The sequence below is a fragment of the Pagrus pagrus genome (assembly GCF_965226575.1).
Source record: "Pagrus pagrus genome assembly, chromosome: 11".
Classification (NCBI taxonomy): Eukaryota; Metazoa; Chordata; class Actinopteri; order Spariformes; family Sparidae; genus Pagrus; species Pagrus pagrus.
The window spans coordinates 2,750,591-2,765,374 of NC_140195.1; the positions used below are offsets into that span (position 1 = coordinate 2,750,591).

General features: G+C 42.9%; 1 protein-coding gene across 2 annotated transcripts in view; it reads right to left on the minus strand.

Moving 5' to 3' along the window:
* Positions 1–14,784, minus strand: part of lama5 (laminin, alpha 5) — a 90,472-nt gene that overhangs the window by 32,591 nt on the left and 43,097 nt on the right. For both annotated transcript variants that reach the window (XM_084367813.1, XM_084367812.1), the window contains exons 7-17: positions 8,138–8,253; positions 3,844–3,962; positions 3,630–3,720; positions 3,406–3,540; positions 3,221–3,283; positions 2,557–2,697; positions 1,829–1,966; positions 1,590–1,724; positions 1,020–1,154; positions 706–843; positions 63–115 (exon numbers count right to left, since the gene is read on the minus strand). In XM_084367813.1, the coding sequence (XP_084223939.1) occupies positions 63–115; positions 706–843; positions 1,020–1,154; positions 1,590–1,724; positions 1,829–1,966; positions 2,557–2,697; positions 3,221–3,283; positions 3,406–3,540; positions 3,630–3,720; positions 3,844–3,962; positions 8,138–8,253 (1,264 nt within the window). The remainder of the gene's footprint in view (positions 1–62; positions 116–705; positions 844–1,019; positions 1,155–1,589; positions 1,725–1,828; positions 1,967–2,556; positions 2,698–3,220; positions 3,284–3,405; positions 3,541–3,629; positions 3,721–3,843; positions 3,963–8,137; positions 8,254–14,784) is intronic.

The window sequence follows — 14,784 nt, forward strand, 5'->3', positions numbered from 1 at the left end:
TATCTGATCAGTACTATCGTTACAGAATGAGCCAAAAAACAGACAAACACATGAAAACTCACCACTGGTCGCTGCACTGAATAATGAACGGAGCCGGCAGGGTGACACGTTCCAGCTTTAAAATGGTAAAGACAAAAATATCCATCTTAATTTTAGATGTTTGTCTAGCATGTTAGATAAAAAACAACTGTCCTATTGTCAGATATGGCAGACATGCACCCATGTTGTACTCAGATACAGACACCAATTATGAGCTTTTCCTGTATAATAACAGTTTGTTTTGTTATATTGTGCTGCTGTTATTAACATCTATATAACAACACAAGGTGCAGTTGGTGTTAACAAGTCTTCAGAAACATGAAACTGAAGCTCGAGTTTACGTTTTGAAGCCTGAAACTCTGATATTAACTGGAAAAACAGGATGCTGCCATAACATGAGCATTTTTTCAAAATACTTTTTTTTGGACATCTCACAGACTAAATGGTTAATTGTGGGAAAATAACCTGCAGACGAATCAAAAGTAAAACTATTAAAATCAATTCAACTTATCTAAAAGAAGCTACTGTAGTTGTGTATGTGATTATCTGTGGAGCACATTAACTGCAGCTGTCACACCTCACTTGCATTATGTTTACCTCTGTCTGTGTTTACCATGTGTCTGTCTCTGTGTGTGTGTGTGTGTGTGTGTGTGTGTGTGTTATTACCTTGGCAGTTGGGGAAGCCGTGGGAGCCGTGTGCACAGCTGTCACACCTGAGTCCCACCACGCTGGGCAGACACACACACTGTCCGGTCACCTGGTCACAGCTGGTGTAGCGGGAGCCTTCTGCAGAGCACTGACAGGCTGCACACAACACATTACACACAGCAGCTATCAATCTGCCTGATCTAGGGATCAATATATATTGATTTACAGGTGTTTCTAGTATTTTGTCCATGAGTAGAGTCAAAGTGAACAGGTGGAATTACTGCATCAGAAACTTTTACATCTAAGACGTCGATTACGGTTCGTTGACTTACGCGTGCAGCTTGGGTAACCGTAGTAACCAGGAGCACACTGGTCGCATGACGCTCCGCTGTAATTGGGCCGGCAGTGGCAGTGACCTGATGCGGTGCAGCTGGTGTCCAATGAGGTGCGAGGATCACAGGTGCACACTGAGAAAAACATCGAATTTAAATGAATCTACATTTTTGCAGCAAGTTTGAAGTCGGATGTTTATTTCAAAACCAGTCCAGGGATTCAAGCTAGCAGCCACCCCCGTCCCGCATCGTAAAGACGTCTCGTATATTTCCTCACAACCTTATCATCTTAGCTTTAATATTTTCTACGTTTCTGCAGCTGCATTTATTCTGCTTTGCACTGAAAAAAGGTGAGACGTCAATGAAGCTTCATAAAACTTAACGAGGCAATATAACACTTCATAAGAAGGTGAGTAAAGTGAAGTGTTTCCATGTGTGTTCAGTCTCGTTTTATTACAGTGTGTCGGGATCAGCTGGAACAGATGCTTTTAATCAGACCTTCAGGTTTATGTCTGCGTGTATGTGTGTGTGTGTGTGTGTGTGTGTGTGTGTGTGTGTGTGTGTGTGCACCTTGACAGTTGGGGTAGGAGTGGAAACCAGATCTGCACTGTTCACATCGAGGACCCTGAAACTCTGGTCTGCACTGACAACGACCGGACGCATCGCAGCCTTCGGGCAAAGAGCCGACCGTGCTGCAGCCACACACTGCAGACGGAGACGGGCGCAGTACACATGATTAATTTAATAAATCTATAAAGAAAGATCGACAACAGATCGATGAATGATCATCTCGGCCTCAGATGACTCACGTTGGCAGAGCGGGTAGTTGAAGTAGCCCGGTGCACACTGGTCGCACTGGGAACCCTGGAAACCGCTCCGACACACGGCGTGACCCGTCACCAAGTCACACGACCCGTCCAGACAGCCGGGACCTGAACACTGACAGGCTGCAGACACACACACACACACACACAAACACACACACACACGGAGAGTTAGATAAAGACAAAAAGACGCAGACAGACATGAACCTGAGTATATTTACTCTATTCAGATCTGACTGTGTGTGTTCACCAGCTCCACTGACTGAAGGAAAGGTGTGAAACTATTTATAGTGATTAACACAGCTTAGTGGAATGCTGTTTATTCAGGAGTGTGTGTGTGTGTGTGTGTGTGTGTGTGTGTGTGTGTGTGTGAAGCTGCTCCTGGGTGGTAAACTAAACAAACAAACAAACAGATAAATAAAGCATCTGGGGTTCCTGACTCTGTGTGTGTGTTTGTATTTTTTGTCTGTGAGAACAACAAATGGTCCCCGATCTTTAAAAGTGTTGCAGTGATGATGCAGTGACGTCATTAAAGCAAATGTTGTTTAAAGCCTTTTGTGAAGCGTTGCTCACATTGCTGTTGAGTCATTACAGTATTTTCTCTTTTGGTTTCCGTCCCACAATCATCTAAAATCAGTCTAAAGTGTGATCTTTAGTTAATCTTTAAATGCAGCCCATGTATATTTCAGTCTGTCCATGTGACCATCTCTCACCCTGACAGTTGAGTCCATAGAAACCAGGAGCGCAGGTGTCGCAGTGGTCGCCGGTGAAACCGGGTTTACAGACGCAGGTCCGAGTTCGAGGATCCGGCCTGCAGGAGTTGTCCACGGTCCCGGCTGCGCTGCACTCACAGTCTGCAGACAGAGAACATAAACCCGCTTCTTAACAATAAAAGTTATTTATCTAACTTCTGCTGCAGACAACAGGTGGTCAGAAACACAGAGACTGGGTCGAAGTTACTCTCTACGGTGAGAATGGATCATATCTATCACAGCCAGACCTCCCCTCAGTGGACCAAACACACACAGGCTGATATGACTTGTGTCTAACACTGTTTTCAGTTCGTCACATTCCTCTGAGATTCAGTTCACACAACACTGACTTTCCCAAAACTCCCTCAAACATCTGACGTACACCGAAAACATCAGCAGCTGAACAGGTGAGAGGAGGACGTGGGAACACAGATACAGTCAGAAGACATTAAACAGTTTAGACATAAAGTGCTGCCTGACGGGACGAACCTGCACGTTTCTGCAAAGAAATGCTTGTTGGAAAGTTTAATTTACGTTTAATTTACTAATCCAGGATCCAGAAGCAACAACATGAGACAACACCCAAATATGTAAAATAAAAAATAAAGTCAAAGTAAAGTCTTACTGATGATCTCTCCTGCTGGTTTGGCCTCGCCGTTGTTGTTGTTGGTGGGATACGTGGGGACGGCTGTTGGACACAGAGAGTCTTAATCTTTATTTTTTACATAACAAGGTGGATTTGAATGTTCTGGGACATAAACCTCTGAAGCTCAGACAGTTTTATGCTGCGTTTCTATCGCTGTGACTCACGGTAACAGTCGGGGAAGTTAATGAAGCCGCTGGCGCAGGAGTCGCAGTTCTCTCCGCTGTAGTTCGGTTTGCAGAAACAGCGACCGGTCAGATCCTCACAGGTACCGTCTGTAAACTCTGACTGACAGTTGCAGCCTGCAGGGAAGCAAAGAGAAAACATATGTGATAGGAAGGATTGATCTTTAACGTCTCCATTTGTGATCTGACGGACAGCTGAGACTCACGTGAGCAGGCCAGCGGGGACTCGATGGCGTGGTCAGGTGACCTGTAGTAGGTGGGGATGCAGCGCTCGCAGTTCACTCCAGTTGTGTGATGCTGAAAGAGTTTCCATCACAGTTACTTCATAATAACTGTAATCAGTAACCAAACTCAAGACTGCGGGCTGATTATTTACAGTTAACGTGAGTGCGACAGAGAGGAGAGAAGAGTGTTTGTTACCTGACAGTTGAGGCAGACTCCTCCTCCTCTGAAGTGTCCGTGGACGTCCAGACTTCCTCGCCTCTGATCGACCTCGGGGTCGAAGTAACAGTCGAACGAGTGACGGTGACAGTTACACTCTGAAATGAAACATTAAAAACACAGTTAAAGCAACACAGCGGGTGATTCAGGGCAACGGCTTGATTTGTTTTAACTTAAGATAAAAGATAAAACAATGACAATGCGACCCGTGTGAAAGTTGGGATGACGAGACTACAGAGCAGCTTCTCTCCTCAGGCTGTGAGGCTCCTCAATTCATCCTCAACACTATGACATAAACAATATTTTTAATTTTATGACTTATCCAACCCGGTTACATCAGAATCTGACCCGGTGACATCGAGGATAATTACAATAACTCTGTAGAAACAGCCGATCCTGTCGCTGATGGTCTTGTTTGCTTGTGTCGGTCGTACACAGAAGAAGCATCAGAGTTTAACTGAGATTTTACTGTTTTTATAACTAAATATAAGTTTTAAGTATTCGGAAACTGTAAAATTATGTATTTACATATTTTAATATTACACAATGTTTTCATACATAACGGAGCGACTTAAATAAATTATCTTGGTTGAAATAATCATTCGATGCTCTGCACGTTTTCTCACATTAATATTAAATAAGTAGGAGGAGGCAGGGAGGAACAGTAAACGTTTATAAAAATATAACTGTATCTTTTCACAAGCAGGTGAATCAACAACAAACAACAGATGCTCACAAACACACATGAAGCATTCTGAAACAAAACTGTAAACCTTCACCTGGAGGGTAAAGAGTGCTGCAGGAAGAGACACACGAAGCAGGAGGAAAGAAATCAGAGAGGAAAAAGGATAAAGCCGTTAGTAAGCACACTAATAAACACTAATAAGTGTAGCAGCAGACATCAGTTTAACCCTGATGTCATGTGAAACCACCTCAGACGTCTCTGTGAAGTCACTTCAAGAACAGTCGCTGATGTTGTTTTGAAAGCTGTTTCCGGCGACAGGTGTTCAGATTAGACGCTCGTCTGAGGATCGTCTTCAGCATGTTTCCAAACAAGAAAAAAACGAGCTGTAATTAACGCGACCGCAAGAGATTATTCACTTCCTGACGGGACATTTTGATGAAAGTCAGGGATCAGACAGCTTTTAGTCCGAAGGAAGAAACAGGAAGGTTGTGGGATATTTCATGAGTCATAAAAGGGTTATTTCATGTCTGATTACAGTCGCTGATCAAAGATCTCTTTCAGGTTTTACTCGGTTACGCTTTGGAGGACTAACGTTAGAAGACGTTGATTCAAAGAGGCGAGAAAAAACAACACGACACGAGCTGAAAGGTTTGATTTTAACAAACACGCATGTAAATGTGTAGGAGGGGCTTTGAACTCAAACGCTTCCTCTGGAAAAAATCTGAAAATTAAAGTGTCGCTGTGTGAATGGCTTCGCACAGTGTGGGGCACTTTGGACAGGAAGCGCTGGATCGATTCTTGAGGGAGCTAGATGAAAAGTCAGCTGGCGTAGTTTAGCATAAACACTGGAAACAAGGGGAAAAAGCTAACCTGGCTCTGAACACGGACTGAATAAACCATGGCTGTAGCCTCCTGGATGAAGACGAGCCATCGTGAAGCTCAGTGTGGTCGCTCCGGACGTCAACATCTTGGCAGTGCCTCACTCTGCCTAACTCCCACCAAAGGCTCATTTATGCTCAACGCTGGAAACTCTGCGTTGTTTTCGTCTGTTTTTCTGCGAGTTTTCTGAAAGCTTGCAGATACGGATCAACAGGGCAGTACCTCCAGCAGTCGTGGGGGGCAGTGTAGCGAGACACGACCACAGGACACAAGGACGAAGTTTTAAAATTAACTGAAAGTAACAGGGACAGCTAGCTGTTTTGTACCAGGCTGTAAACATGTTTATTTCTGCTGTGAAGTTGGGAATTTAACCTGAGGGTGTTTTAGAGATTGACTCGCTTTTAAATGCAGCCTCAAGTGGTCATTCAAGGAACTGCAGTTTTTGGCACTTCTGCATTGGCTTCATTTTTTCAGCCCAGGAGTTTTCCCACACAAAATCTGTCTACTAGCATGTTGAAAGCTCAATAAATTATATGTTATTTGTATAATCCACATAAAAAACAAGTGACTTCCTGTCACTATTTCCGTTTGATTAAATGACTCCAGAGGAAACGACCCAAACTTGACCTCCTCCATAGTTTCATGTACAAACAGGGTGAAAAGATTACATACATCTTTTAACCTAATCTAAGATAAAGAACGAAGAGTTGCATACTTGAGATGCACACGTGCATTTAATCCAGACCAACCTTCACTCTTCATACAGAGTCAGTGAAACTCTGACGGAGCTTTTTTTTTGTTCTTATCTGACCCTCAGCGCCTGAGAGGTGCCGGCTGAATAAGCCAGCGCTCCTTTATCCTGCTGCTCCTGATAGCGGTGAGTGTTTTTCTCCTTTTGTTTGAAAGCCAACCAAAGAAAAAACATCTAAAAAGAGCTTTAAGGACCATCCAGAGCTGCGAGTCGGTCAAGTGATAAAGTAAACAGACCAGGTCCGGCCTGCAGAGCTCCTCTCCGCTCCACTCGTCTCAGCTCGGTTATATATTCTCTCATAAATGGTGACTTTGATCTCTCTTTTTAAGAAGGCTGAACATGATGCTGTGGACGTTAAATCTCACCACTTCCTCTCATATTATCAAAAATAGAGGCACTGACCAACTACAGCTCCCTCGACTCCCTGCTGCAGACATTTAAAACAGCCTCGCGTCTCGTCTCTGTCGTTTTATTCCTATCTTGCTGCCCTTTGGTGACCTTTTGGTCATTGTGATACGCGTGTTGTTCCTTGTTAAATATAACCGCGGCTTTGATAACAAACGGCTCTCACATGTGAATATCAGCAGAGGTTTGATAACACGGAGACACCCGACAGACTGAGACGGGTCACAGTCAGAGAGACTGTTTTGACAAAGTGGTCAATAGGCCATCATCTATATTTGTGCCTGACAGCAGAAACTAGTTAAAACATACCAAACTTATATTAAATCATTCTTCAGAAGCTCACTTGTGGGAATTATGAACGCAGAAAGCAGAGAGAACATTATTCCACGTTATAAATTACTGAAATACATGTTAAAGAAGTAAAGAAACTAAAATAAAACAAAAAGCTATGTTCCCTGACATCTAATCCTATAAACTGAAAAGTCATTCTGAGAGTAAACAGTTAAAGAAAATGGATTTAGATGGTGACTTTAAGATCGAACGTCAAATTGAATCGTGGATTTGGAGAATTGTGACACCCCTACCAGTAATGCTTTTTTGGAAACAGGTGTCATCAATACAAAAAGCAAAAATACTGTATATAAAAAGGGATAGTGCAAAACAGGAAAAAGCAAAGAAAAGAAAATAACATTAAATAAATGCACAAAAATAAAGATCTAGTAGGAAGAAGTGAACGATAGAACCACTTTTGAAAAGTTGTATGCTCTACATTATTAACTGAGTAATTAAAATGAAGAGCAGTGTGTCCTATTGGCTCCATTTTATTTGGGTACATTACTAAATAATTCAAATTTTTGCCATTTAAAAATAATAGTGTTTTCCCTAGATTGGTGGAAGAAAATTGGACTTCTTTAAATAAATATAGGACATTTTGGACTGATGGACCGAGTCCACTGGAGACCAACTACAACCAACAGATCTGGGAAAAAGTCATTTAGCTCTCCACACTGATTTGTCATTCATTTGTCTAAGGTGCTGCCCTTAAGTCTTATAATAATATACAACTACATCCACTATGAACCAACTTTATTGGCATAAATGCTGCAGAGGCCGGGAGGTGTTTCCATAAATCGGTACATGTGATCACTGGCAGGAGGAACATGTCTGAAAGCTGAGAGATCCCCGAGCACGAATAATATGGAAGGAAACAACTGAGATTTCATCATATTCATGTATATTTAAAGCTTTTTTCCGAGTGACACAGTTCAGATTTTTCAGATGTGTGAAAGTCGTCAAAGAAAAAGCTCACGGCAGCTCGTGAGTCTGTTCAGCCTCATTAAATTAAGACCAACGAGCTCTGTTGAACCAACACATGAAAGAAAAACACATTCCTCTGCAGGGATCACTGATTACACTGTGTGTGTGTGTGTGTGTGTGTGTGTGTGTGTGTGTGTGTGTGTGTGTGTGTGTGTGAGAGAGATCAAGCACGAGTTCCTCCATACATGCTCGAGCGTGTGTGTGTGTGTGTGTGCACGGTGTCAGGCTGTACTCACGTTCGCACTCGTTGGCGGTGTAGGTCGTGGCCGGTTTCCACGGTAACTGGTTGTATCCGGGGCAACACTGGTCACAAGACAGGCCGCATGTGTTGTGCTGACAGTCACACTGTAACCTGTAAACAACAACAACAACAACAACATTAAAATATAGATACTGTTATAACACACAAAGTTTTTTGATTTGACTTCAGCAGCTCACACACACACACACACACACACACACACACACACACACACACACACACACACACACACACACACACACTTGAGGCTGGTATGTTCCTCTCTCAGACTGTTGTGTTTTGGGTAAAACATCATTTGAACTGTTGTTAAAAAGTTCACATTCCTCAACTTCTGAACCTGCTACTGTCACTTCAAACAGAAAAGACAAGAAATACAGAAATAAAGAAAGAAAGAAAGAAAGAGGAAAGAAAGAAAGAAAGAAAGAAAGAAAGAAAGAAAGAAAGACAGAAAGAAAGAAACAGACAGAAAGACAGAAAGAAAGAACGAAAGAAGGAAAGAAACAGAAAGAAACAGAAAGAAACAGAAAGAAAAAGAAAGAAAGAAAGAAAGAAAGAAAGAAAGACAGAAATAAAGAAAGAAAGAATGAAAGAAGGAAAGAAACAGAAAGAAAAAGAAAGAAAGTCAGAAGAAAAGTGGAAATCGACCCCCCAACAATGAAAGAGTTAATCTTCCTCCTCCATCGACGGCGGCTGACTGCTTCACCGCGGCTTTTTAATCGGATTAGTCTGTAAAACCTGCGGCCCGCCGAGTGTGGCCAAAACACAGCGGGGAGAGAGAAAAACCCTCTTAAGGCTTTTCTCTCGTCCCTCTGAGTCCTTTTAACCGGTCAAAGAGAGACAAACACGAGAGGACGGCGTCGCAGGAGGCAGAGCCGCGATCAGAAAAGGAAAGAAAAACCAATCCAAGAAAATCACCTCACAAATGTCATTCCTGTGGTTTGTAGTTTGACTCTGAAGTCCTGACACCACTAATTTCTGACCAAACATCTGAAGCTGACTCGAACCGTAGCTGAGCGTGCAGCTGAACAAGTGAACAAACAGGAACGATAAGCAAAGTTTTAGGTTTGATTTCATGTATTTAAAGTGACGACGAGGAGCTTTTATTTCAGTTTTTGACAAAAGCGGTACGACACCAGCGTCTGAGCTAGGCCATTTGTTTTGGAAGTGAGCGATAGAGAGACCGCAGGATTGATCGCAATGATGTAATGTATTTATATGTGATTTTATATGTGATATATGTGATCGGACCCGAGCACAGGCGTTAATAATGGCCTTGTTTGCTGTTACAGGTCATTTATAACCACCAGAGGAATCACCAGACTGTTTCATAAACACTTAAAACTTCCTCGTAGTCACTTTAACTACCGAGACAAACATCACACATTTATATTTTAAGGGTGTTTTCAGCATTTTAAGTGTCTGCACATCTTTCTGGAGGCTGTTCTGCTGCTGGAGCTGTGTTTCTGCTCTCTGCTCGGCGCTGATAACGTCTCCGTATCGTGTTTCAACAGGCTGATTGTGTTTCCAGCTTTCACCTTTTTACTATCAGACCCATTCATCCAGTCAATCCCTCACAGTTTAATTCACACGCTCACTCATGCATCCCTCAGCTCTCTCGCCCTCCCCTCTCCCTCGCTCTCCTCCCCGGCGTGCAGCTCTGTTCAAGCGTTTTTTTTTTTAAGGAAATGACTTTCAATGGAGGGTTTCCACCCAAATTCACTACTTCCTGGTTTGGATCGTTAGCTGTGGACCGGCAGCTTCCTGACGGAGGCAGAGTAAACTGTAGCTCATTACTCAAAGGGCTGTAAAAGTTCACTGTTTAAATTGATTTGAAATCCAGAGCTCGACCTACTTTACCTTCACAAGCACATACAGAGTATATATACACATAGACTTATAGAGTTTATACAGGTTTTGAAGACATTTCCTGAACCGCAGAAACATCAGACCCCAAAACTGGTCACAGGTCAGCCTCGACTGAGAAGAAGACCACTAAGGATGTTCACATCCAACACCAAAGATCATAGTGAAGATGAAGTTAAGATAAACAGCAGAGTCTTCGAGTTTGTCGACTAACTACAGTTGAATTTATTCCGATATGACGGCTGCATTTTAAATTACCGCATCGTCGTCATTTGCCTCCATGAAACCAGTTAAGTTGCTGTTCCTGAGCCGTGGCGTTGGATAGAGGCCGATATGACATCACAGTGTGTTTAACCTCTGACCTTTGGGATATCAAATGTCACGACTTCCATCATTTCATCCTGTTAGACAGCTGTGTCCAATTTCATCGTAATTATTTTATGAATTCTTGAGTTATTTAGTGGATTTCTTCTTTGAGCGAGCACGAAAAAAAGAGGAATTCGGACACGTCGATGGCTGGAAGATGTGTTTGACACGGTCTCAGAGCCAAAATATATAAAACATGAATCCAAAAATATAAAAAAAACAAGGTGAGTCCAACTTTTAACAGATCTCTTGATATCAGCCAAGCAGGAAATCAAATCACAGAAGACTGCGAGACGCTCATGTGCCAGCAGTCGATCCAGTTGTCCCACCGCCAGATTGTTGATTATCCAGACAGATAATTATGTGTTCGACCGTCCTCAAACCGAACACCAGATTACAGCCAATTCAGAGGAAATCTGTCCTGATTAGCTGCGATGTGGTGTTAAAAAAACCGTGTTGTATCTGTACAGTTTCCAACAAAATCTGACCAGCAAATAAAATGCAAACATTTAATCTTTTCATTCAGTTTTGAGCTGCTTACACTGACGTCTGCTTCTGTAAACTGACTTAACAACAGCACTTCAGCCTGAGCAGCACACGCTCTCCATCATGATGCCGTCTGTGTTTTGTGGCCTTTAAACACCGAACTGCTGTCGTCTATAACGCACCTGCTGGATATATATTAACAACGTTAAACAAAGTCCGGTATTGATGGAAGTTTTCAGATCTGCATTCCTTCGCTCTGACACAAACCAGGCCGAGTGTCTCCGAACGCTCGATGAGGTCAGGAGGGATTTATTTGAATTCCTCGAGTCGCGTCAATCAAACACCTGCCGAGGGTGAAACAAGTGCACGTACACAGTAACTGCGTGTCTCACAGGATGTATGTCAGCGTTCGAAGAGCGTTTGATGGAAATATAAACCACCGCGTAACAGAATCTCACTGTTTAAAAGACCAGACTCACATCTTCACATCCACTGAAACATCGCAGCTATAATGGTTTAAAAGGCAGGTGTGAGTCAGGGATCACATCTGAAGAGTCCTTCAAACAGTTTCAAGAAGGATGCGTGTCTCGGTGATTGCTCTCGCCACTGAGGGTAATTATTCTTTTATGTGTGAAGCCTCAATGAGTCACAGATGAAACACTGTCTGTCTCCTGAAGTGAGTCTTTTTCTCCGGTGAAGCCGAACAGCTGCAGGCTGCAGAAACCTTCAGCACGGCGTTACCTTCAGTTTTAATCTCTCCGGATCGTAGCTGATTGTGATTAGCACTCAGGAGACAGCCTGAAAATGTCTTTCTAAACAGTCTGTCCTGACTTTTTTGGTCTCTGAAGCTTTCTTACATTTTCGATTATTTTGAAGCATTCAGAGGAATTTGTGAAATATTGTTTTTACCTCTGCTCGTGTTGTTTGTAGCTACAGTAACGAGATGAGATAATAAACAGATGATCCGAATAGTTTAAACTGCTTGAAGCTCAAACGACAGACTTTTTGTGAGGAAGTCATCAGTGCTCAGCATCAGATCTGCACATGTGTTGCAGTCTAGTTGAGTCGTATGTTATTTACTGATGAGTCTCTGAATCGCACATAAGAAAGTGTGTCTCCTTAAATCTTTCCACCGACTCAGACTCCTCTCGAATCTCTCGACACTCGGTGGAAGTCGCTCTAACAGAATTACGCTCTTTTCTCACAAAGGAATTTATAAAAGCACAAAAACAGTTTCCTTCCTCTTCATGCTTTGTTATTCTCCCGACACTTCGCTGACACCCAAAGGAAAAGTCTGTTTTCTTTTCAACCTCACATACACCACCACACACACACACACACACACACACACACACACACACACACACACCCCAGCTGTGCTGATGATTAACCCAGATGTAGCCTCACCTCTCTGAGCTCTGATCCTGAACTGGAGGTGATGCAGCAAAGTGAAACCAAATGGCGCCGAACAGAACAAAGTACGACACGAGCAGCCAGCTGGCAACAACGTGATCCAACATGACGTCTGACACATACACGACTAATCAGGCCAGAAATGTGTTAAAAAGGCTTAATTATTTATTCTCTTCTTGCTCGTTAATGACATTTTCTGCAGTTTAAGATTTTTATTTGGGGTAGAAGTGCTAACGACATTATTATTACACATGTAATTCCTGTTTATCTACTTGTATCTGCATAACGATGAAGGTTGTGTACCAAACGCGGCGTATCACATTCACGTTATATACTTATAAGCCACCTGTCGCTGCAGGAGATGGAGGGGAAGGTGGTGGCGTTGTTACAAACCACAGCCACATGGAGGGCCTCAGTTTGAGTCACTACACTGCATATTTTTAAGGACACCTGGAGACGTTTCTAGCCGCTTTTGTGGCGACATAAACAGATATTTTAAGCCAAGCGATGACGCCTTCCTAACCCTGACCACGTGGTTTTTGCGTGCAACGTAAAATAAACGTGGTTTTGCAGAAACGTACTTGAATGTATTCTGGTGAGTCGGGCTGAAATCATAATGGTCTGCATCGACTGTTTTGTACAGAACGTATCTCTTTCACTCATGTTTTCATTCTCGGCTGCAACTGTTGTAACCAAATCTTTGCATAGTTCCCTCAGTGATCACGAGATAAATCAAATACCACCGAACACACCGCAGGGTCGACACTCCAGCACTTACAGTAAACTCAGGTTGACTCGGTTACATTTTCAGCCAAATCTCTGCAGTATATCATTACCATGACACCTACAGTATAAACACAGATTCACTGTAAGGAGAACAAACCGTACGCACCCTGACAGTCATATACAGTAAGAACAGCCTCAGTGGATTATGATTATATCTAATTTATTCTCAGGAGATGAGTATCAATGTGTTTTATCACCATAATCCCCGTAAATCCCTCCAAATAAAATCAAATAAAAAGGCAGTGAAGCCAGGAGGCGGTGTGTATTTATGCTGACTGTACTGTGGGTTACTCATCATCAGCCTACAGACTCTCTGTATACATTATCACGGCAGTATAAACACTTTCTGAGGTGTAAATATATGTCTGGGCTCACACCGAGGCCGTCTGAAATCTGAACTACAGCCGTTAAAAACAGCTCTGTGCATTTTACACTCGGTTGAATTACACATAACTGTGTTTTCGGTCAGATTCAGAAGCAGTCGAACTCGTTCTGCGACAAATTCCTCCTCTTCTTACAAATTAGTTTGAACCTGTTTGGAGGCATTAACATAAGACGAGTCTAAATCTGTAGAGAAAAAACAAACAATCTGGACGAAAGCTAAGAAAACCGTCCTGCGTTAGCGTGTGAAGACGTGTGTGCACGCAGGCGAGATATGTGAAAGTATACACACCTCTTCTTACAGTAACTCTCAGGGGCCCCCGAGATATTACAAACAGCCCATCAAACACACAGAGACACAGAGACACACAGAGACACTGAGAGACACGCAGAGAGGACAGGAGGTCAACCTGAACCTCAGCACACCTGTCAGAGTGTGTGAGGCTGATCGGCGTCTGGTCAGCGTCTATAGGATACACACTCAAACACAGAGATGACTTATTGCTGTCTGTGCCTGCAGTGTAACATTAGATCCACAAGTCTCCGGCTCCCAACGAGGGATTCACCGCCACAGTGTTTGAACACCAGGAGAACAGGCACATGACACATTTTGGGGTGATAATGTCACTTCAGTACTTCAGCGAGATGGTGAAAGTTAAATCGAAGCCTGTTGTCTCCAAATCCAGATTGTTTGGCATTTAAATAACTAAAAAAAATGTCAAATGTCGTCAACAACACTAGGAAACGCAGATTTGAGTTTCATGCTTCACAACGTCAGCCTGATCATAGGTTGACCTGACAGATGGAGGGCGCCAGGAACAAAACTGAGCATTTGGCACGACGATCGTGTGACGTGTCATCACAAATGTGATACGAGTGTGTCACAGTTAATTTTCCTTCCACGATAAAGTTGCCGGTGCTGCGAGACGGGACTGTGATGGTTGTAATACTTTATGTTTTCCAAGCACAAGACAGCAGACGTCATACACACAGCTTTGGACGCCATGTTTGTCATCACGTAGATTGAAAAGGTGAAAGACAGCGAGCTGTGATGGGTCTTGCCAAGTCACGGCAAGAATGTATCACTTTATAATCTCCTATCAGATGCTTCAGATTACAGTGTTAGTTTGTTTTTCAGTGAAAGAGCCGAGAGAAAACGTACAGCTGCTCTATTCACCTGCTCCAACGTGCACCTCACACATACACAGTCCTGTAGTGAAGAGTATCTGCTGTATGTATCTAAACCCAGAGACAACAATATCCCACGCCTCCTTTACCTGATACATACATCTTTTTTTAACATTTCTATTCCTCAGTTCAGTTAGT